Consider the following 23,942-nt stretch of genomic DNA (forward strand, 5'->3'; position numbering starts at 1 on the left):
TTTTAAAGATGTTGGTTTAATGACACTAGTTTTCTTTCCCTTTTCCGTATCATATCACATATATTTTCTAGTTTTTATCATGGAATGCTAAACCAAAACAAGCCATCCTGTGAGGAACCAAAGGCCATAAGCATAGCACTACAGTTTGAATGATGACCATCCAAGTTGCTCTTTTCCTTCTCTGAATTCTGTTCCAGCAAGATTGTTTCCAGAGTCTCACCTTTCCAGGCTCCAAAAAATGTTCACAGACATTTTGCATGCCTTGTTTTGTTTTTTTTTTTAAAAAAAGTAAATCTGTTACATTGTCTAGTGGTTCCACAACTAAATTTCAGATGATTCAGCAGGTAAACTAAAAAATGAAGTTTTGGGTTTATTTTCTCTCTTTGTGCAATTTGATATTGCTGTTTCCATCTGTGACATCCATGTTTTCTGTAAGGTGAAAAAGAAGTTTTAATAACAAAAGTAACTTAGGGATACATACTTTCCATATAGCTAATTAGGCAATAGCATCTATTCATATTTTTGAAAGGGGTATCTCACTCTAGTGGGGTAGGGACAGTACCCAGGACAGACAAATAAACTAGCTCAAATCATTTGGGGAAAGGTGTTAGCATTATCTTAGGTGTATTGCTTGCGTTTATTTTTTTTTAATGTTTGTAAAATAAAATACTTACTTTGAGAGACTCAGTCTGTGCTTGTAGTAAAAAGGCTGCTATGCACTGCTGAAACCGATTTCTATGCTGTATTAGAAAAGTATTTCGTAGTCCAAAAACTAAGAAAACAATTGACACATGGTAAGACATCTTCCACAGCTTTCACTCCAGACCTCTATAAGGAGCAAATATCTGTTACCTTTGAAACAGGCCACAAGAACTACTTCAATGGAACTTGTATGCATCCATTGATTGACTTTTAGACTGCATGAAATATCAACAATACCTAAGCTTGGTTTTGGATATAGAAGTAACCAGGGATAAGGGACTGAGAGTGAGCTGCAATCTTCTGGCTTTAGGGAAAATAAAACTACATGCTATGTGGTGTAACTATTTTCTAAACAACAACAATTACATAGTGAGCTGCCACCTGCAAAGCTGGCACTTCTGTCCTTTTTTTTTACAATTTGACATAGTTGCATATCATAAAGATATGATTTAGATGGATATTAAACCAGTGATCACAAGGGGTCTCATAAAATCACATTGATGGGAAATGCAAAAGCTAGGTCTTCACTTGGATTCTAATTTTATACAGAAACAGGAGCAAGTCTGAATCCATGGAGAGGAAAAGGAGTGAAGATAGTTTAGCTGATCAGTTTAGAATAGTGGGCAAAATGAGAAGTGTTCCAAAAAAATAATATTTCTTTTGAACATTGGTTGGTTTAGCACAGACAGTGGTGTTACATCTTTAATCCTGAAGTGAGGCAGGTCTGTCTGATCAAAATTGATTTCCTTCAGCACACTTTCTCTGATTTACCATGTAAATTCCCTTCACTACCATTGTAAGCTGTTGGACCTATATACCGTATTTTTCGCCCTATAGGACGCACTTTTCCCCCTCCAAAAAATGTGTGTGCGTCCTATGGGGCGAACGCAGAGCTGCCTGCAGTCCCGGGGCGAGCGCAGGTCTGCGCAGCCATCCGGAGCGGGGCGCAAAGTCGCGCCTGCCTCCCGATGGCTGCACAGAGCTGCCTGCTGTCCTGGGGCAAGCTGCCTGCATTCTGAAGCCTGGGGAGACCGGGGCGACTTACTGCTGGCCTCCCTAGGCTTGCGGATAGCAGGCTGTTCTCGGGGCTGGGATTGGGGGAAGCTCGGGCTTCCCCCCGCCAGCCCCGCGCCTGGGGGGGGGGGAAATAATATTTTTTTCTTTATTTCCCCCCCAAAAAAAACTAGGTGCGTCCTATGGGGCGAAAAATACGGTACATCCCAGAGACTGAAGAAAAATTGAGGTGGGATGACTGAAATGAATATATTTTGCTTGAGGGGTAGCAACTGGCTTATTTGTATTGTGTTCCAAATATTTTAAGAGAGAGCTATTTAAGATGGGCACAGAAAATAGCTGTCCCTACATATATGCCATATTTTACTTTCTTGGGCTCCATGATCACTGCAGATGGTGACAGCAGCCATGAAATTAAAAGACGCCTGCTTCTTGGGAGAAAAGCAATGACAAACCTAGACAGCATCTTAAAAAGTAGAGACATCACCTTGCCAACAAAGGTCCGTATAGTAAAAGCTATGGTTTTCCCAGTAGTGATGTATGGAAGTGAGAGCTGGACCATAAAGAAGGCTGATCCCCGAAGAATTGATGCTTTTGAATTATGGGGCTGGAGGAGACTCTTGAGAGTCCCATGGACTACAAGAAGAGCAAACCTATCCATTCTTAAGGAAACCAGCCCTGAGTGCTCACTGGAAGGACAGATTGTGAAGCTGAGGCTCCAATACTTTGGCCACCTCATGAGAAGACTCCCTGGAAAAGACCCTGATGTTGAGGGCACAAGGAGAAGGGGACGACAGAGGACGAAATGGTTGGATAGTGTTCTCGAAGCTACCAGCATGAGTTTGACTAAACTGCGGGAGGCAGTGGAAGACAGAAGTGCCTGGCGTGCTCTGGTCCATGGATGCCATGCATCTACTCAATATTTGAAGAATGTAACCAAGCCATATGTAAAACGTATTTAACATACCTGTTATGTGGAAGGACTCAATATTTCTTACTACCATTCTGTCTAATGGGATAGGCTGGTCAAGCACAGTGCAGTAGCCACCACCTTCAAGCAAAGATTGCAATTCGGGAGTGAAAAAGGGGCCAACAGGTGTTAAACTCAGGTCAGAAACTACAGATTTCTGAAACAGAAAGGAAAACCAATACGTTACCTAAGCATTCTATATTCCGGATTGTAGTTGTGGCATTTCTGACATGTAGTACTTGACTTAAATTTGTGAATGGCAGCTCTTGGAACTTAAGTCAAAATTGCCACAAGATTAAAATGCTTATTTTTTCTGTTCCATGGCACTAGCTTTGTATCATAAACACATTTCAAGCTCTAATAATTTTTGTTAAATGTAATAAGTAGGCATACAGTTGACTGCTATGCTGCAGTTCTTTAAAATACAAGGAAACTATGGAGCCTCAGTGTATCTGAAAGCACATGAAACCTTAGTCACATCAACACTGTACATTTAAAGCATGTCTACTTTCAGATGTCCTGCCAACCTAGCAGTTCAACAGCGCCTCAAAGTGCAAGTAGATAAATAGGTACTGCTCCAGCGGGAAGGTAAATGGCGTTTCCGTGCTGGCTCGCCAGAAGCAGCTTAGTCATGCTGGCCACATGACCCGGAAGCTGTACGCCGGCTCCCTCAGCCAGTAAAGTGAGATGAGCGCCACAACCCCAGAGTCAGTCACGACTGGACCTAATAGTCAGGGGTCCCTTTACCTTTACTTTCAGATGTCTGCTTTTTACATCTAAGTCAACAAGGTAATAGGAGGTGGTGGGTTAAAAGGAGCCAGGCTTGGGCCACCAGGGACTGCAGCTTCTTTAAAAAATAAGTGCATATTGCATGAAATCAAATGCAAGTGACTACTTGCATGAAATCAAAATATGGCCCTCTACTCCTAAGGGGTTACCAAAATGTGCCCACTATGAGGCACTGCCCCTAAGTATCGTATAATTGCCAGGGTCTGTTCTTCATTTCTTTGATATGTCAGCAATTCACAACTCTTCCCTCAACATTTGTACTTTAATGATTTTAAAATATTACATAAATGTTTACTGCACCTACAGAGCAAAATGTGCATGAACACAACAGCTGTAGCTGATCTTTCTTTTCCTTTCTTCTTACCTTTTTGTGCCGGTTAGGCTTTGTAATCAACAGCAAATCATCAAACAGAAATAGGTAGACATCAACAAGTCTCATATGTTCTGAGGAATAAACGCAAAAGTAAACACTGGTTCTTATGTTTTTATTTTGTAACAAAACTTCACATTTTCTGCCTTAAATTCATCACTACATTTTGCTTTTGGATTTATCTTGACTGAAAGAATTTGGAAAATTACTTGCTAAGAGATTCAAGCATAGTTTTTCTAGTTCCAGAATTCTAGGAAGTTTGTTTTAATGAATAGAACTGAACTTTCAAGTTTTGTGGCTCAAGCTCCAGAGATTAATTTTAAAGGAAGTAGGAAGCCAACAGCTGCCCCATATCACCACCTGCTTAGTATTAAAAAGTCTGGATATGAAAAATATTCAGCTTTGTAGTTTGGGTTGTTTAACATTTGCAATACATGAGCAGCCAAAGTAGTACGGAAGAATGGTGGATCACTATTGCTTGCATAACTCACATAATATTTTAATAGTTTTTAGCAGAGCTAGTGAAATGACTGAATCTCCCACGAGTAAAAGATTATCAAACAGATTATAAAGCAAAAATAACCAGGGATATATACTGTCAAATTATTTGTAACATTCCATAGCCTATCAGCTGTTACATTTTTATCTGTCTTAAGTATATGACCGCCTGCCAGTTCATTTCAAAAGCAGACAGCAGCAGTGGCGTAGCGTGGGTTGTCAGCACCCGGGGCAAGGCAAGTAATTTGCGCCTCCTAACCCATGGATTTGCGCCCCTAACCTGTGGATTTGCGTCCCCTAACCCTAACCCCCAGATGTTGCGCCCGGTGCGGCCGGCCCCCCCCTGCACCCCCCACGCTACGCCACTGCTCTTAACTGTCAGAAGGCTTTTCCTGATGTTTAGCCAGACCAATGGCTCCAAGTTGCAAGAAAGGAGATTCCTACTACAGTGGCACCTCGCGTTATTTGGAGCTTAGTCCTGCTGGCCACATGACCTGGAAGCTGTACGCCGGCTCCCTCGGCAAGTAAAGCGAGATGTGCGCTGCAACCCCAGAGTCGGTCACGACTGGACCTAATGGTCAGGGGTCCCTTTACCTTTACCTTTACCAGCCTGGTGAAGTGGGTGGAAAGAGGATCCTACCCATTTGTTTCTGTGGCAACAGAGCAACTTCTTTGGAGATACTAATTTGCGGTACATAACTACCCCGAAAAAGGAACTGGTTTGGAAAGCTTCCTCATTCATTATGTTGTTGTTGTTTAGTCATTTAGTTGTGCCCAACTCTTCGTGACCCCATGGACCAGAGCATGCCAGCAGCGGCGTAGCGTGGGTTGTCAGCACCCGGGGCAAGGGAAGTAATTTGCGCCCCCTAATCCGGGGCAAGACACGTAATTTGCACCCCACGCTGTGGTGCCCCCCCCACCAAGCCTCTATATTCTGCGCTTGTCAGGCTTGGCTGCTGGCCCTCCGTGGCCTGGCAACGGACTCAAGAGACCGGCCGTGGCGGCGCTGGAGGGCTGGTCTGGGGCCCGAGAGAAGCCTCGGAGAGTTCTCGCTGGGTTGACCTCGCAGCCTGGGCTACCCTGCGGGGCTGTTGTGAAAGGCGAAGGCGAGCGGCAGCGTGGCTCGCAGCGGAGCAAAGGGCACGACCACGGCGCCGGGACGTGCCCTTTGCTTGTGCCCCTTTGTGGGGAGGCTGAGAAGGGCGCCCCTTTGCTGCGCTCCCCCGGGAGGTCCCCCGGGAGCAGAGCCCGCTGCCTGCGCTGGCAAGGAGGATGAGCCCAGCTGGCAGGCTGGCCAGAGAGGAGCCTCGTGGGCAGCGAGTGGCTGGCTCCTTGCGGGTGGCGGCGGCGGCGGCAGCGCAACTCCCTCCTGCCGCGAGAGGCGGGCAGCAGCCGGGCCTCGGACCTGCAGCCAGGAGCGCTGCCTCTTGCCGCGCCCCGAGGGCTCCCCACGCCCAGCAACCCGGGGAAAGCACCGCACTTCCACCACTGGCCCTGCTTCCACCACTGGCCCCTGAACGCCAAGGCTGAGGCTCATGGCGCGCACCCTGGCTTGCAGCTCCTCCGCCACCCTTCCAATGGGGCAGCGGTGCGCATGGAAGAGCAGGCGCGCTCTCTGTCCCCAGCCGAAACCGAGGGGGGCTTCTGGTAGCCCCGGGGCGGGAGGTGGAGGGGGGTCGCTGGCTGCAGCCGCCTCGCCTCCGTTCTCCTCTCAAATCAGACACAGACGGCTGCTGACAGCGAGGAGAAGGGGCGGGGGCGGAGAAGTGCGGCGTGGGCAGCGGGAGGCGGCTGGGGGGGCTCGCAAGAGAAGCGCGCCCCGCGGGACTGAACCAGGTGCCTCTCCTCGGCTCCCGCAAAGCAACGTGCCCGTCTTGTGCTCTCCGCCAGATCAAAGCGGCAAACGGTACAGATCCACGCCACGCCCCCTGCAGAACAGTCGTGCCCCCCACATCACAGGCAGCTCAGAGTTAAACTCTGCGCCCGAGGCTCTTCGGCAACTCCGGAGGCGGCGAGCGCGCGCCCCCCAGATGTTGCGCCCGGTGCGGCCGGCCCCCCTTGCACCCCCCACGCTACGCCACTGGACAGCAGATTAAAAAAATAATCTTTTGTATTCTTCACTCTTAGCAATCTAGTTCAAATTTGACTGCTAATTATGAACAGAAAACACTGAAGTTTAACATATTTCTCTTTTGGAAAAGCATATTTATTTAAAAGACCTACTTTTACACATCTTGTTTTTCCCCCTCTAGAAGAGTGGTACTGAGACATCACTCACACTGATTTTATTCCTTCTGAATATATTTTTATTCTTTGACCTTGTTGGCCTGCAGCCTTATTTTAGTGTCATGAGCACTCATGTTCAACAACATGGAAGCAAGGAGTGGTTTTGAACCGAGTAACCCCAATAACAGCACACACCCCTTCTGTGATGTCTGTACATAGAGCACAAACCTCTGTAGCAAGGGGCCTTTGCTCATATAGTTGTATAGGCAAAGCCTTCATCAGAATCTGGAACACTGAATGATTGAGGTTCCATATTCTGGGCATGCCTTTGCATGTATAGTTCTATGCAGGAAAGCCCTCTCTCTACAGATATTCATATTGTATGAGCAAATGTCAGGTGTAGACATGACACCAGGGGAAGGTTAGGTGATGCACCCCACTCTATGCTCCCATGTTGAACATGGAGGTTCATAACATCTTAATACAGCACTTGTCCAACTTTTATTCATATCCTCTCTTTAGGTTTGCAGATTAGTTTGAGTTAGGTATACATTTCTGTTCGCTGTGTAACATAACTATGATACAGAAAGCACTCTTTACCTGCTAGGGTTAATCTCCCCTCATGAACAAGAAATCTCTTTGTTGGTGACAAGATGTTTTCATTTGGGTTTTCTCTTAATAAGTTCTTGAGACACTGGTGATGGAGAAAGAGAGATAATCATGGAACTTTTGAATAAAAAGTGGTAACAGTGCAATTAAAATTCTGAGTAACAGAAATAATATAATGGACTATTTAATTGGTTGACTGGCTACATGTGTTAGACAAATACCACCTTGACAGCAGTGGCGTAGCGTGGGTTATCAGCACCCGCCAATCCTATACAGCAGCAGTGACTAACCTTGACTCATGCCCAACCCTTTGAGGGCTGCATGTCAAAATGGGCATGGCCAATGTCAAATTAATTCCTTGCCTTCTGACTGAATCCATTTATAAATGCTGTGTCATTAGAAATAATAATAATAATAATAATAATAATAATAATAATAATAATAATAATAATAATTTATTTGTACCCCACCCATCTGGCTGGGTTTTCCCAGCCACTCTGGGCGGCTTCCACAGAGACCAAAAATACACTAAAATATCACACATTAAAAACTTCCCTGAACAGGGCTACCTCTTTTCTTTTCCCCTTCCATTTTTGCTTCCTCCCCATTGATTTCCTCAGGAATCATTTCCAAATAAATCTATTTACATTCCCACCTTCAGCGCCCATATTATTTTATTGTCCTCCAAATTACTCACTCTCATCATGGAAAGCTCTCCCTCTTGTGCCTCCCTCCATATTTGCTTATTACTTTTTCAGTGCTCACTTGTATGGGTGCTGGTCTAAGATCTGCGTGGTCTATGTGCAGGCACCTCTCCAGAGCGTATTTAGAACATTCTAGAGCTAGTTACCTATTCGGAAGTTAAGCCATGAATATTTGTCCATGTTATTTTAACAGTTTTATGCAGATTTAAGAAGACCCTGCTATGGACATATTTTTAAGATGGATGAATAAAAATTGCTTACCTCAGGAACAAAAAATCTTTTTTCTTGATCCCAAAGTGAAGGCCAAACTATAATTTCCTGTAGCTGTTTAAATTTCTGGAAGTTATCCAGCCATTTCACTTTCCCTTCCAAATCTCCTGAAAAGATACACCATGGAGCAGCAAGGTTGGCTTACTGAAAATGAAATCTGTGTCCTTCATTAATATGGGCCTTAGCATTCTCTATATGGAGAGCTGAGTGCCTCCTGTATTGATATATTCTAGTCAGTGTTGTCATCCCTGTGGATGTTAAGAGTATGAGCATCAATGTTCATGTTTCATACCAAATATGAGTTATCAGGCTTATAGTGTTCTTTGGAATGAGCTGGTTTACATAATATTACTTTTGTTTGTAGCTAGTGAAGGTATTTTCATGTTTCAGTTCCTAGGGGAATAGTTTTTGCCATACAGTCTTCATGCATGCCTAAATGCTGAGCAATAAAGGTTGGCCCAAGGTATTTTTGTTGGATGAGGCTGAGGAGCAAATGGTACCCAGGCCCTCCCCACCAAAACCCAAGTCAAGTGTAAAGCACACAACATCAGCCAAGTTGTTTTGGCACCTGAGGCATGAAATCCCACAAACAATTCTCCCTATCCCTGGTATAAAAATACAAGCACAACAAATTAAAGAACTAGCTGCCTTTTCATGCCACATAAAACCTGCTGCCTGAGGCAGCCATACCACTCTGCCTATTGGTAGGACTGGCTCTGTGAAAACAACTCGAAACAACTTCTGAACCAAGAATGCAGTTTCAGACCTTCTCCAACTCACTTATAGATTTCTCCACCTTTTCTTTAATTGTACCAATGACAGATTTCTCAGCTGCCTCTGTATTTTTCCATACATTCTTCAGGAGAAGGGGGTAGCGGGTCAGTTTGTGCAAAGGGGCAACCAGCAGTTCTGCCAGATGGAGACGTTTGCACCGCTCGTTCTGTTCACACCACTATCGAATACAGATAAATTTTGTATTAGGATTAACAAGTGTACTCTTGACAGTAAGCAGAAAAATGCTTCATACCGCCAATCAGCAGTATGCTACACATTTCTTAAGTAAAATAAATTTCATGAGAACCCTGCATTGTCATTGCTTTCAGAATGGCAACCCAGTTCCCATAGCAGAGGAATAAATGCACCCCCTTCTCTTATACCTCACACTTAATGTGGTAATAATTGGGATGAATCGTCCACCTAAATAAAAAAAAGGAAGGGAAATATCATGCAGATAAGTCTTTTGTGCGTACAGGCCTCAAGGGGGTGGTGGAAAAGGTTGCAGAGCACCCCCACTTTATCACAGGAACTAGATTTCCATATATTTCTAGGCCCAATTCAAAGAGCTTGCACTAGTGCTTAAAACGCTAAACAACATAGGCTCCAAATACCAGAAAAATCCATTCCTTCCCTACAGACACTCTCAAGTGTCCCCAGTTCAGGCTGACATAAGAAAATCATCCCCAATAATTCCCCCCAATAGCATATTTTACTTTAAAATGACACATTTCTTGATGTATAAGCCACATGAAGTGGAGGGGGATGATAGTAGAGATAGTGATTTCTGATGAACAAGGATGGGTATTGATGTTTATTATTAGTTCATTAAATGTATACTTTAGTTCACCCTTAACCGTATCAGTGAACTATGATAGCAACTGACTTTGAAAAAAATGCCACTGTAATATCACAACTGTAAATGTTGAACAAGGATAACAGCAAAACAATTGCTTTACTTTCAAATAGATCCCAAAATCTTCTCTTTTCTTCAGTTTTTCCAAGTAAAAGATAGCAGAGGTATAATTCAGGCAGTACATCTGATGACTCTGACACAGGTTCCCTTGGAAATACTACAAGACAAAAATGTAAATCACTGAGGGCAATATCAAAAACTAAGTTATACTCAGAATAGACTCAAGCCCATTGCAAGCCCTTGGGATCTCTTACAACTCTACAGTTCTATGGTTCTATGATTTTAATGAGTCCACTTGCAGTATGACTAATGTTGCATATCCCACTTGGCATTGTGAGGACCAAATATTCATTTACAGTGGTGCCTCGCAAGACGAAAATAATTCGTTCCGCGAGTTGCTTTGTCTTGCGATTTTTTCGTCTTACGGAGCACGGATTCCCCAGGTATTAACGGTTTTACGAAAAAGGAAGCAAACCCGCAAGACGTTTTCGTCTTGCGAAGCAAGCCCATAGGGAAATTCATCTTGCGAAGCACCTCGAAAAACGGAAAACCCTTTCGTCTGGCGAGTTTTTCGTCTTGCGAGGCATTCGTCTTGCGGGGCACCACTGTATTAGATTTATACCTTGCCTTTCCTCCAGAAGGAGCCTATACATTTATTGCACATATTATTATTTTTTGGTACTTGTCCACAACCCTCTGTGATCAGAGATATCTGAGATGGCAAATAATTCCTTGTTACTTCGTAGTAAGGATGGATTACCATTCTAAGTGCATGCTCCATCCACAGTTAAGCCTTTTTTCCAGTGTGTGCTTAAGATAGTAGCCCAATCCACACTTACCTTCACAATAAGTTCCACTGATGTCAATGGGATTCACTTTTGCCTAAATATACATAGCACTGTGCTACAGAAAATCCCCACTGAAATAAATGAATTTTAAAATACCTTTTGATGGACTGTATTTTTTGTTTACAAAAAGACATGGACTTTTGGAGAATTTTAACTCCACATTCTTGCTGGCTGCTTCAGGTCATTCTAAGGTCTTTGCTTAGTGGTGCTGAATCTTAAAACTCATCAACCCCTCCGCATAATCAAGAATAAGATGAATTCCAGAGGGGTAGTCATGCAGCCAACAAATTCATGCTGGCATCTTAAATGTTAAAGCTGTAATGTTATAACCATTTACCTGGCTGTAAAGCTGCACTCCTGTGCTCGTTTACCTGAGAATAAGCCTCAGTGAAGTCAATGGGACTTACTCTGAGTAGACACGAGCAAAATTGTACCATGAGCACAACTAAACTTGCATAGAGCCGCACTGTAAGAAATGTACTGTGATTTATGCTCTCATGGGCCAGAGCCTACTTCATTGGAGGTATGAAGTGGTTATCTAAGTGGGTGTTTATATACCCTAGGTACAGAGAGAAGAGGAAAATACTTTAAAAACAAAGTCTGGTCAAGAAATAATAGTTCCCTTCCCCCCTTGCCCTTGTTTCCCTGTCAGTCTAACTCAATTGCAGTTGGAATTGTAGTTTCATGGGGGCTACAACCTTAAGGATGTGTACACACACACACACACACACACACACACACACACACACTACTTAACTGTGGATGGTAGCATGCCATGGTCAGGGTGTAAACTCTAGGTCATTTCTGAACAAGTTAAAAAACAGCAGTTCCGATACAGATCCCTGTTTCATTTCTTGACAGTGAAAACTGTCCATTTACACCTAGTCTCTTCTATCTGCTCTTTAACCATTTACTGATGCATCAGCTAAGCTTAACACATTGTCACTCTTACCTTTGTGAGCACAGGGATGAAATCTATGGAAGGCATAGGCTGGACAAGGTGATCCTTTATAGCACTGAAGAAACTGGTCACAAAACTGAGGCTCACCTAAGTAAGAGAAGCTTATTCAAGATGTCCTTTGGATGAAAGATTCGACTGCAAGGCACTAAATGAGCTCTGAGCTTTTATAATTCAGTGGAAGAAAAATGTAAAGCATAGTGAGCATATTCAGCTTCACTACTCCAAACAAATACCCAGGGATGATTTGTTGTGTTTTTGAAGGCAACATTTGCTACATAGACTATAAGTGAGCCATTGTTGCTTTAAGACAAATGCACTAGAAGATGTAATTCCACAGGTCTTATATGTCTAAATTCCCCAAAGGGAGTATTTAAATAGAAGGACCCACGCTGCTTTGAGCTTGTTAATATAGTTTTGATTTAACTATTGTATTAAAGCCGTAGAATGAAAAGCCACAGTGTTGATACATGTTGTTTAGTGTCAATCTACAAATTAGAGTGTTTTCTCACCTGATTTAACTCCTCTAGGTTGGCAAACAGTAGCCCAGAGTCCACATCCGAGAGAAACTCCTTGCATTGCAGGTACCTTAATGTATCCATAAATATCTTCAGAAAACACATCAATGCCTAGTTAGTTATTTCTTCTCCAAATCCCTGAACCTCAGGGTTGCTACAGATTTCCTTTTCCGTAAAACATTCCTTACCCAAGTTCATTATAGCTCTAGTAAACATAACAAATGGGCTTCATTTGTCATCTTGCTGCTATACACCTGCCTCTAGCACTTAACAAACATTAATTCCTCCTTGCCCTGAAACTTGAAATCTTTCCCCACAGACCCTCCATGCATGCGCTAAACACATAAGCAGTCACATTCTAGGAAACATTGCAGATTCTGTATTGCTGACAAGCTGAAGAGAGCAATTTCCTTGTCTCGGTAAAATGGCCACTCAATTAATTTGAATCAAGCTATCCTGATGGCTTAGATTCTAAAGCATTTAGGCTACAATCCTTATACGTTAACCAAGGAGTAAGTCTCACTGAACTAAGTGAGCCTTACATCTAGTAAACAGGTATAGCCAAGCTATTCAAGTGGCATATAATATTCTTGAGGATGAGGCATCTTCATCATAACAGGACTTTCCATGGAATACTTTGCTGGTCTCTGAAAACATTCTCGTTGAAAGACCCAACTGCTGATATGGTGAAAATAACCTTGTTCTAATTATCATTCAAAACAAGTGATTTTGTTCACTTGCTGAGGTATTTAAATGCTGTTATGAATTTTGGGGTAGATGGGAAAGAGGCTGTATGCCTGAGCCCCCTTCTAATTCCTGGATCCAGCACAGATTCAGTTCCTGGAATAGCCAGGTTAGCTCCCAGGTGAGGTAATGACCTTCTGAGTATGGGCCATTAAGGTAACAAAGGAAGTGGCTCTGTTGCAGACAGAAAATGGGTGGGGCCCCCTCCCTCAACATACTGGTAGTTAGAAAGACAAATTCCAGAGTTGTGTGTGCAAGCCAAAAGTGAGAAGCTTTTTTTTTTAAAGCAGAAGTTGGATGGTCACCTATTGGGAAAGTTGTAGCAGTGAATCTCCTGCATCAGTTGGAGGTTAGATGCCCTTCCAAGTCTGTGACCCAATTTTCTAACAAGTGATGGCTCTGTAGCTGAACGGCCCAATGCACTTTCTAACCTGTAGCCTGTCTTTAACGCTTGTCAGAATATGCTCCAGTGAGCTGCAAGACAGAGATCCGTGTTTAAGTACTGCTATGAGCTAATTGCAAAAGGCTGCCTCCTGCAGGAACAAACGGTTGTGTGAAGGTACTTCCCATTTAGATTGATGGCTAGTGACATAGCGAACACCCCACAATGGGAAGGAAAGGGTTGCGAAATCCAAGCCTACCATTTTGAGAACCTGGAGATGATCAAGAAGGTAGGTGCATTCAGTTGTGAAAAGCTCCCACAAGGCTTCTTCCTTCTTAGTATCTAACTGATCACTGCTGGCTTTTGGCTCAAGCTGATGCATATTCATGATTTCCTGCCAAGTTTTACCCTATCAGTTGAGAGCACAAACACAAATATTTATGCACATTTCCATACAAACAGCTCTTCCGTTCAATCACTGAAGCTGTTGTTGGTGCTAAATACCCTTGTTTGGGTTGCCATTGGCTTCTGCTTCTGCTTCAGTGTTACATTGTAAAAGACTCTTAAAGTATACTTAGAAGTACTCAACAATTTACACCGAAAAGAAGTATGTCTACTGAGAAGTTCATACATTCATGCATATGTGTATATTTTCTTCCTGATGACTAGTTAATTGAGCATTTATCCCAATTTGTTTCTGGAGTGTTTATACACGTTCCCATTCATCCACCCCACATTTTTCACTATGTCTCTTTCCTAACTGTAAGAAGGAAGAGTTTTTATTAAAGTGGATTTGTGGTGCTGTCACAAAGGTAACAGAGGGCTTATCTGTGTTTCCGCTTCTCCTGCTGCTTTCCCTTGGGGAAAACAGTTCTTTAGTGCCAAGTCAGAGCAAATGTCAAGTTGGGTTTCCCCCGGATTGCCGTTTGTTCCAATTGAACACTAAAGTGCGGGTTTTCCCTCGGAAAGGAGCGGGTCAAGCGTAAAACTGCTCAGACCTGTGCTTCCTAGGCACAGCACATGTGGAAGTGTGAATGAGCCCAGAGTGCCTTTATCTATTTCAATTGCACAAACCTAAAGTTTCGGTATGCACTTGAAACCCTCCTTCAAAATAGTGACAGTCTGGAAGCACTCTGTGTGTGTGCGCGCGTGAGCGCGCGCATCTGTCTATGCCCACATATACCGGTAAATAAGTGGGTATAGGATTGCAGAGCTAAGGAAAACCAAACAGAAGAACAGAAGACTAAAAATGAGGACCAACACACAAATTGCATCATTATAGTATATGAAGCATTTTCGTACCTTGACACTTTGAAATTCATAATCACTACAATCTGGTATGTTGAGGGTTACTGTGGACAGACAGTTTTCCAGATCTGATATTTGTTTGTGTTTGTCTTTACTCTGTTTAAAGACAAAAAACAAAACAAAAAAAGCAGCAGTAAATCTGTGAAATCCATAGCCATGGGGAAGATGTTGCAGATAGAGGATGTTGCAGATTCTTCCTCAAATTGTGATTTGTGCAAGCAGACAGCTTTCCCCAAACTGAATTTTGAAAATGCACCAAATTTTGAATTTATTGTAATGTGATTACTAACTACTACAGAATATAGATCCATAAATGATTAGTCTATTTTAAAATAACGGATTAGTCAGTATTGACACAAAGTATATGCATGCCACTGTACTGAAAGATGGTCAGACCAATATTCATTAGGTAGATATATTCCCCTAATATATCTATTGTTAGGTAGATAAAAGGTAAAGGTAAATGTACCCCTGACTGTTAGGTCCAGTTGCAGACGATTCTGGGGTTGCACGCTCATCTCGCTCTAAAGACCAAGGGAGCTGGCATTTGTCCGCACACAGCTTCTGAGTCATGTGGCCAGCATGACTAAGCTGCTTCTGGCGAACGAGAACAGCGCACAGAAACACCATTTACCTTCCCACTGGAACGGTACCTATTTATCTACTTGCACTTTGACGTGCTTTCGAACTGCTAGGTTGGCAGGAGCAGGGACCGAACAATGGGAGCTCACCCCGTCGCAGGGATTCGAACTGCCGACCTTCTGATCAGCAAGCCCTAGCCTCTGTAGTTTAGACCACAGCGCCACCCGTGTCTCTCATTGTTAAGTAGTTATATTTCCTTAATTTATTGTATTCAGCAGAATGACAGACCTGGAACCTTAATTACACTGGGCATGTCCTCTCCATCCTCCATAAACATAGTGGTGCACCAATCTCTTTCTATCAAAAGTGCCAGAGTGGGAAAGTTAGAAGCAAGGATTCTGTGTCCATATAGCCATATAGCCTAAATTTGCTTAAAAACAGGTGGCTGCTGAGGTGCTGGCTCAGCTGTAATGTTGCACAGAACTCAAGGCATCTGCATCTGATTCCAAGAGCTGCTGCATTCCCAAAGGTTGAAAAGGTAAGCAGTTACCTTTCTCTCTCACTCTCTTTCACGGTCACTTAGAGATGTTTCCCTGTTCCATTTTTATAAATATCTGCATGTCCAAGCAACACCTGAAGTGTGTTTGGGTGCATGTCTGCAACTTTTAAAAATCTGCTCTCTTTACATTTTATTCAAAACAACATTCCCAAACCTGTCCCACAATAAATATGTGCTTTGGGGACTGTTGGTAGAGACAAACCCATATATATATATAGAAATACTGGGACATGGAGAGAAAGAGGGATTTGCAAAATACTCACAGTTCCTTTTTTAGCAAATGGCCACCAGGGCTTTTTGGATTCTAATGAACAGAAACAAGGACATTGTTAGCTATAGAAATGATAAAGTATTTCATGGTAAATTTGACTTCATGGGGAGAGGGGGGTGGGAATCAAAAACAGGGCTATCTATTCCATTGGCATCTGTATTCACCTGAGCTGTGCAGTGATGCTGAATGGTAAAGGAATTCTGCTGCACTATCTGATATCAGCAGGTCTCCAGGGAACATCTCAAATCCAGGCAAGCTCACCACCACCGAGCTGTGCCTCCGTTCAGCTGAGTTGTATAGACTGCAAGGCAAACACAAACATTGTATGATGCTACTACTACTAGGAGGCACACCTAGGGTTCCTTGTGCCCTCGGCAAGGAGCCGTATCAATGCTCCCCTCCAAAAAACCCACTTTACTGGTTGTTTGAAAATGTCTCTGTGTGAAAATAATGCATGATCTTTAATGTTACAATCTCCAAGAAGTGGCTTGGGCAGTTTCTTCAAACCATCACAGACTCCAAAATTAAAAAAGTATGGCATGAAGAGAACAGCCTGATTGACATGGTAAGGCAATGGATGCTGTAGTGCTAATTTAAGAATGGTTTCCACACAGCAGCCATTTCATGTGCACCATCTCAAAGAACTGTGAGATGACGGAATGAAGATTCATTATACCCTTTTAATAGAAATGACATTCAAATACATGACCATTAGGTAGGGAAGGGAGAGGATTTTGTTTGGTTCACATTTTTAAGTAGCGACCAAAGTTGCACATCAGAACACAATTTTCCTTCAGATTTTACAATTCTACAAATTTTACGATACACCTTAAAAATGTACCAATATGCACATTTATTTATTTATTTATTTATTTATTACATTTACTTACTGCTTACTGCAAAAATGTCTAAGATTTAAGTAATATCTGAATATTAATTTTCATATAGATTTTTTTTTAAAAGATAAAGACATTCACATAAGGTAGTTAAAAATTTATACAAGTGAACCTGCTGCCCTTCCTTAAGATAGCCTTGTAGTGTTGGCATGGCAGGTAGCTAGCAAGATATCACAGCTGAAGTCCAATTTTAGATGACATTTGTGATCTAAACACATACTGTTTGTGTTTCTGCAATTGTCAGTGGATTTTGTGATTTGACTTTGCTAAGCAAAGCAAATCAAGTCAGGTCCAGAATTGACCTGAATCATGTCAGGCCACAGTGGGGCTATAGAGTGGCCTTGTGGCCTTGATAGTCCTGCTGCCAGTTTTGCAAACTAAGTTGTCCCCAAAATCTAATATGACAAGATTATTCTGCTGACTTTTCTTGCGAGTTGTGTACCTTAGATTTACAGATGGATGAATGTCCAAAAATTTGTATTGAAACGGAAATATGCATAAGACCCCCAAAATAATATTGAACAAGAAGATGCTGTTTGGTTGACTTTCCATGAGACACATCTGATTTTTCTGAATTATTTTTGTTGTAAGGGTGTATTAGCGTTGTAGATTTGTGAACGGTCAATAATGTTTCGGGTTTGGAAAAAGCAAATATGTGCTGTGGTCAGTCAACCTTAACAGCAAAGTGAAATCTCACACCCTTTGTTCTATGGTGTGTTCAGGTCACATAGAGATTATCATAAATTCTAACACTGTGGAACCTAAGTGACAGAGAATCATAGAAAGGATCCTGAGGATCACCTAGTCCAACCCCTGCAATGCAAGAATATGAAGTTGTCCCATACGGGGATCGAACCCACAACCTTGGCATTATCAGCACCACACTCTAACCTACTGAGCTATCCCCTCCAAGATTTGCTAGAAACAATGCATTCTGTTGATTGCTGGATGGATCAGATTTGATTTGTGGCCCATAAGTAGTATTAATGTGGTCTTGATGTCAACCAGGCACATGCCTCATACCCATTGATTTCAGTGTTCTGGGCTGTGACTTTTATGTATTTAGAAAAGCTAGAAAAATTAATAACAAATAACACAACAATAACACAACAATAAAAGAGATGCTTATGAGACTTCTCAATAAACAATAGCTGGGGCATGCCTGAGAGTCAATTTTTAGCTTATAAAGCAACTCTCATTAAGGTGTGAAAGTGGCAGAAAGTTACAGTGCTAGCCCCCTAAATTTATATAGAACAAATCTTGCTAGCTACAGTAAATATGTCACTCTTGACTCTTAATGGTTCATTAAGAGTCAACAAAAGTATAAAAATGAACGAGGGAGTGCTTCTTTTTTGCCATTTTCTTTTAAAATAAATACGTACCTGCTAGGTTTATGCAAATGTAATTCCTGAAAAAGAATAAAGCATTCTATGTTAGTCTTTATAAAAGGCACAAGAATGACACTTTTAACCTTGCATGTTCTTGCTGAAGAAAGGAATTGCAAAGTGAAATTTAATTCTTAATCATTTTAGTGAAACAATTGTTTCAGAACAGAATCAAAACTCACCTGTTCTCAACCCCTAAGCAAAAACCGAACCTCCATAATAGTGGTGATAAGTGCATCTCATTTTAGTTAGGATTGGAACTTTGGAGAAGGCGAGTTTAACCCTTCCCCTTCCCCTGGGATCCCAAAGAAAGTTTCCTCCTTTCTCTCCTCCTTAAGCTCCTATTTATTTTTGAAGGGGAACTCTCATCGCGGCTGCTACTGCATTTCTGAAAACTATATTCAACGATACAAATAAGGAATGGGCAACTAGATGTGTGCTGGTTTGGCTATAAAGTGGGAGTGGGGGGAGCATTGTTTTCAGACCAGACCGAATATGGTGGTGGGTCAGGCATGGGCAGTGGTAGATTTTGGGCTCTCAAATTTCAGTGGCGCCCTGTGTGATGCTAAAATTTGGCACACACAGCCCACCTCTCACTCTCCTTTCCACATCATTGCTGCAGCACGCCCTGTGGTGTCGTCGCCCGATAATAATAATATAATAATAATAATTTATTATTTGTACCCCGCCCATCTGGCTGGGTTTCCCCAGCCACTCTGGGCGGCTTCCATAAAAACCAGAAATACACTAAAATATCATAGATTAAAAACTTCCCTGAACAGGGCTGCCTTAAGATGTCTTCTGAATGTCAGGTAGTTATTTATCGCTTTGACATCTGATGGGAGGGCGTTCCACAAGGCGGGTGCCACTACCGAGAAGGCCCTCTGCCTGGTTCCCTGTAGCTTTGTTTCTCGTAATGAGGGAACCGCCAGAAGGCCCTCGGCGCTGGACCTCAGCGTCCGGGCAGAACGATGGGGGTGGAGACGCTCCTTTAGGTATACTGGGCCGAGGCCGTTTAGGGCTTTAAAGGTCAACACCAGCACTTTGAATTGTGCTCAGAAACGTACTGGGAGCCAATGTAGGTCTTTCAAGACCGGTGTTATGTGGTCTCGGCGGCTGCCCCCAGTCACCAGTCTAGCTGCCGCATTCTGGATTAGTTGTAGTTTCCGAGTCACCTTCAAAGGTAGCCCCACGTAGAGCGCATTGCAGTAGTCCAAGCGGGAGATAACTAGAGCATGCACCACTCTGGCGAGACAGTCCGCGGGCAGGTAGGGTCTCAGCCTGCGTACCAGGTGGAGTTGGTAGACAGCTGCCCTGGATACAGAATTGACCTGCGCCTCCATGGACAGCTGTAAGTCCAAAATGACTCCCAGGCTGCGCACCTGGTCCTTCAGGGGCACAGTTACCCCATTCAGGACCAGGGAGTCCTCCACACCAGCCCGCCCCCTGTCCCCCCAAAACAGTACTTCTGTCTTGTCAGGATTCAACCTCAATCCATTAGCCGCCATCCATCCTCCAACCGCCTCCAGGCACTCACACAGGACCTTCACCGCCTTCACTGGTTCTGATTTGAAAGAGAGGTAGAGCTGGGTATCATCTGCATATTGATGGACACCCAGTCCAAACCCCCTGATGATCTCTCCCAGCGGCTTCATATAGATGTTAAAAAGCATGGGGGAGAGGACGGAACCCTGAGGCACCCCACAAGTGAGGGCCCAGGGGTCTGAACACTCATCCCCCACCACCACTTTCTGAACACGGCCCAGGAGGAAGGAGCGAAACCACTGTATAACAGTGCCCCCAGCTCCCAGCCCCTCTAGACGGTCCAGAAGGATGTTATGGTCGATTGTATCAAAGGCCGCTGAGAGATCCAGCAGAACTAGGAAACAGCTCTCACCTTTGTCCCTAGCTCGCCGGAGATCATCAACCAGCGCGACCAAGGCAGTTTCAGTCCCATGATGAGGCCTGAATCCCGATTGGAAGGGATCCAAATGGTCCGCATCCTCCAGGCGTGCCTGGAGTTGTTCAGCAACCACGCGCTCAATCACCTTGCCCAAGAATGGAAGATTTGAGACTGGGCGATAGTTGGCCATACTGGCCAGGTCTAAAGATGGTTTTTTAAGAAGCGGTTTGATGACCGCCTCTTTCAGCGGATCTGGGAATGCTCCCTCACAGAGGGAAGCATTCACCACCCCGCAGAGCCCATCGCCCAGCCCTTCCCGGCTTGCTTTTATTAGCCAGGATGGGCAAGGATCCAGGAGACAGGTGGTTGGCCCGATGCAGCCAAACCGGTCAGGCTACCCTAAAACCACTTCTGACATGGGCATCACCTCCCTGCTCCACCTCCTTATTTGCATACACTCTGCTCTTTGGAACAAATCCCCTGCTAACTTCAGGTATTGGAGGCAGTCTGGGGAGAAAAGGCTTCAGTGGAGAGCAGAGAAGAAAGGCCATAGGGCGGGGGACAGATTTCATTACCATGCCCCCTGTTAAGTTGTGGGCGAACATATCAGACGACACAGCGATTCTTCCAAGCAGCTCTTTATTTGTAAGCTGGAACAGAACTGATCTGAGGAGCTCAGTCAGCCTGCTTATATAGAGCTCCACTAGAATGCAACAGTAACCATTTTCTGTAACTAGCCAATCACTGAATGTCACTTTCGATCCTTCATTTGCATAGCTATCTACAGTATCCCCCTGTTGGCCCAGGGTGAGAACTTCAGTACATAACACCCCCTACTGAGTTTAGTTTAAAAAGTACAGTGGTACCTCGGGTTAAGTACTTAATTCATTCTGGAGGTCCGTTCTTAACCTGAAACTGTTCTTAACCTGAAGCACCACTTTAGCTAATGGGGCCTCCTGCTGCCACCACGCCGCTGGAGCACGATTTCTGTTCTCATCCTGAAGCAAAGTTCTTAACCTGAGGTACTATTTCTGGGTTAGCGGAGTCTGTAACCTGAAGCATATGTAACCCGAGGTACCACTGCAAAAGCAAACAAAATATGCCTCACTTTATAGCCCCCTAATGTGCAGATGTTTAGCTATTACGTGCATGTTTAATCCTGCTCTCAAAGAGAGGCATCACATGCAATCTGGCCTAGCTAAATATTGATTAGACTGTCACATTCTCCTTAAATCTAATGGCCGTAGTCAACCAAGTTTTACTCAAGGTCGGCGCATTGGAATTAATGGACCTAATTTAGTCATGGCCATGAAATTTCTATGGGCCTACTCTGAGAAAAAGTTAGTTGATTACAACCCCAAGAGCGGAAATGGCTTGATTTATAGTACCAGTCTTCAGTTCCATCTGAGCAATCAGCAAAACATAGCAAACCAAAGAACGAGGAAATGCGTTACTTACCTGAACACATTCCTGAGAATTCTGTTTCTCCTTAGTTAGGGAAGAAGGGCTGATCTCCCTCGTGTTCTGCAATGTGTTATCATCAACAAAATCATCTTTAGGATGTGGTGGAACTGATAGTGTGTCAGCCAATGTGGAGTTTTCTTTCAGTGTCAGTGAATCGGTGTGCATGCCAGAGTTGGAGTTCAAAGAGCAATGCTGAGAATGCAGAGTGCACCTCTGAGAAGCAAGAAGAGTTGATTCAGTTTGTGGCATCTGCTTGTGCCCCCTTGCACTCTCAGTGCTGTTTTGTAGTGAGAAGACCTGAGAGAGTGATGGGGTACTGTTTCGTAGCCTCCTAAGAGTTGGAGAAGTAGAAATCCTTCCTGGAGCATGCCTGTTAAATTGGTAAGGTGTGAAGTCACCATCGCCATCCTCCACAGGTGGAACGTGGAGTAGATTTGGGCTGTCACTAAAGGCCCTCCTCTTGGTGATATTATTAGGGTACAATTTGATCTCAGGGCTGGATGGGGCTGGGGTTTCGCAGGATGAAAAGACAATATTTCCCACGTCACTCTTTCCTGCCAAATCCAAATTGTCTTCTTGTGGTTTGGTCACCTCAAGAATATGACATTGATCCTCCAAGTAGACTGCTTCATCCACTTCAAAAGATTTGCACTCCATTTTTAATGAATCCTTTAATCACAGCAGAAAGATCTACAGAGATGAAAGGAAGGATTTCATTCTCAAAGCCAACATTTTATATTTAAAAACACCCTTGTGCTGCTACAATCCAAGGAACCCCCTTTGACAATGAAAGACTTGCATACCAACACCCTTTTCCGATTGTGATTCACTGGAGGGAGGGTGTTTTTGATGCCAGGTTTTAGGGGGCAGCATAAGAGATTGGAATGGGTTCTGCTGTCAGAAGGAGAGGCTCTAAAAGCTTTCCACAAAGAAGCAGAAATCAACCAAGGCACTTTGTTCTGTGGCCATGGATTCAGTTATAAATTTATACTGGCCAATCCCTGACTTTGATGCTTAATCAGCACAGACCTGTTCATGTTGGTGAAATGTTAGGGGCAATCCGATGCACCACTGGACAGCATGGGGCTTGTTTATGAGAGTAAATCAGGCTAAAGTTGTGCTGCCCATCATTTTCAAGTAGCTTGATTTCGCAGGATTTTGAATGGTTATAACACAAAACTGAAAAGCACCCAAGGGGAGTTAATTAGCAGTATTCTATAAACAGAAGCATGATACCATAACACATGAATCTGATAACGCTGTAGCTCAGTACTTACTGTTTCAACAGCAGGTGTGCAGGGATCACTGATACAGCCAGCTTCCTTGGGGGTAAACATGACCTGCACGAGAAAATGTGTAACAGGGAAGTTGTTTAACACAATGGCTAAAGCCACGGGTAGTTTTTCTGCCTTTTTAGACTGAAGGGTGGAAATTCCTCTTTTCACTTTCCCAGCCTCCTTTCTGAATGCAGGAATAGGGAACTTGTTTTTCCTCTTTGTATGTTTCCAAGGTCTTTCTTTATCTCAACAGTGCAAAGGGAAGTGGTAGCAAGCGAGTTTGCAGAAGGTAACATGATCTGCCGCAACACATAACTGATTTTCTTTGCTCTTTGGGAATGTTTGTTGAATTCTCCTTTTCTTCCCAATTCTTAATTCCTCCCCCCCTCCAGCTTCTGAGTTCAACATTTTGACACATTCGCTTCACTCAGGGGAGAACAATGGATGAAAGAGGATCAAGAAACATGTCAACAGGGGAGATTTGTCATCCACTGTGCCTGTCCTTTGTGAATAAGCGTACAATTAGAACAGCTCGACCTTTCCTTTGTGATGTTCCCTTTGCTGTCCCTTCACACAAAGAACCTTCCTGTGCCCTTAATAATGAAGCCCTTTTAAAAATCCCCCCTTAAACTTCTTATCAAAATCTCCCTTCAATATCATGTGAATGCACAAAATATTCCCGCCCCTGCTGATAATAGCAAAGATGACTCATGTTGACATAATACTGGTAGAATGTTGGGTGGTTGTGATAATACCATATTTTTTAGCTAGATCACCTAGCCCATTATGGTAGCTGTTATATATACACTATTAGATATGACATAGTGTAGCAAAGTAGTCTTCAGTTTTTCAACCTTTCATCCACAAATGCTTTTGGGGATCCTCCTTCCCAATCTCTCTCTCTCTCTAGCATATACTTCTATGGTGGTAGTGCTGCTGTTGTGACCTACCAGAGATCAGTTCATGAGCCCATAGACGTTCCTGACTCACCAGTTGAAGACCAAT

General features: G+C 43.5%; 1 protein-coding gene across 2 annotated transcripts; it reads right to left on the minus strand.

Moving 5' to 3' along the window:
• PLEKHG7 (pleckstrin homology and RhoGEF domain containing G7) lies at nucleotides 1-23,733 on the minus strand. 2 transcript variants are annotated; one of them, XM_081878241.1, is made up of 17 exons: nucleotides 22,938-23,732; nucleotides 21,655-22,350; nucleotides 18,291-18,316; nucleotides 16,177-16,313; nucleotides 16,005-16,045; nucleotides 14,595-14,696; nucleotides 13,552-13,701; nucleotides 12,161-12,256; nucleotides 11,643-11,738; nucleotides 9,886-9,999; nucleotides 8,933-9,104; nucleotides 8,144-8,259; nucleotides 7,170-7,263; nucleotides 3,840-3,919; nucleotides 2,684-2,843; nucleotides 675-772; nucleotides 1-429 (listed from the first exon to the last, which is right to left on the minus strand). In XM_081878241.1, the coding sequence occupies exons 2-17, from the start codon at nucleotides 22,315-22,317 to the stop codon at nucleotides 322-324; spliced, it is 2,253 nt and encodes a 750-aa protein (XP_081734367.1). In that variant the 5' UTR covers nucleotides 22,318-22,350; nucleotides 22,938-23,732; the 3' UTR covers nucleotides 1-321. The 2 variants fall into 2 exon arrangements, 1 of the variants encoding a protein (XP_081734367.1); XR_014160614.1 differs by having other exon boundaries at nucleotides 286-429; nucleotides 675-740; nucleotides 22,938-23,733.
• Nucleotides 23,734-23,942: the final 209 nt, after the last annotated feature.

Source organism: Podarcis erhardii (assembly GCF_964252035.2).
Source record: "Podarcis erhardii genome assembly, chromosome: 10".
Taxonomy (NCBI): domain Eukaryota; kingdom Metazoa; phylum Chordata; class Lepidosauria; order Squamata; family Lacertidae; genus Podarcis; species Podarcis erhardii.

Bases quoted from the DNA above. Each gene is read 5' to 3' on its own strand.
- PLEKHG7 (XM_081878241.1), bottom strand. From the start codon at position 22,317: ATGGAGTGCAAATCTTTTGAAGTGGATGAAGCAGTCTACTTGGAGGAT. The intron at 16,314-18,290 runs GTACGTATTTAT...TTTGCCTTGCAG, and splicing joins CATTTGCATAAACCTAGCAG to TCTATACAACTCAGCTGAAC. The intron at 14,697-16,004 runs GTGAGTATTTTG...GTCTTTAAACAG, and splicing joins CATTTGCTAAAAAAGGAACT to AGTAAAGACAAACACAAACA.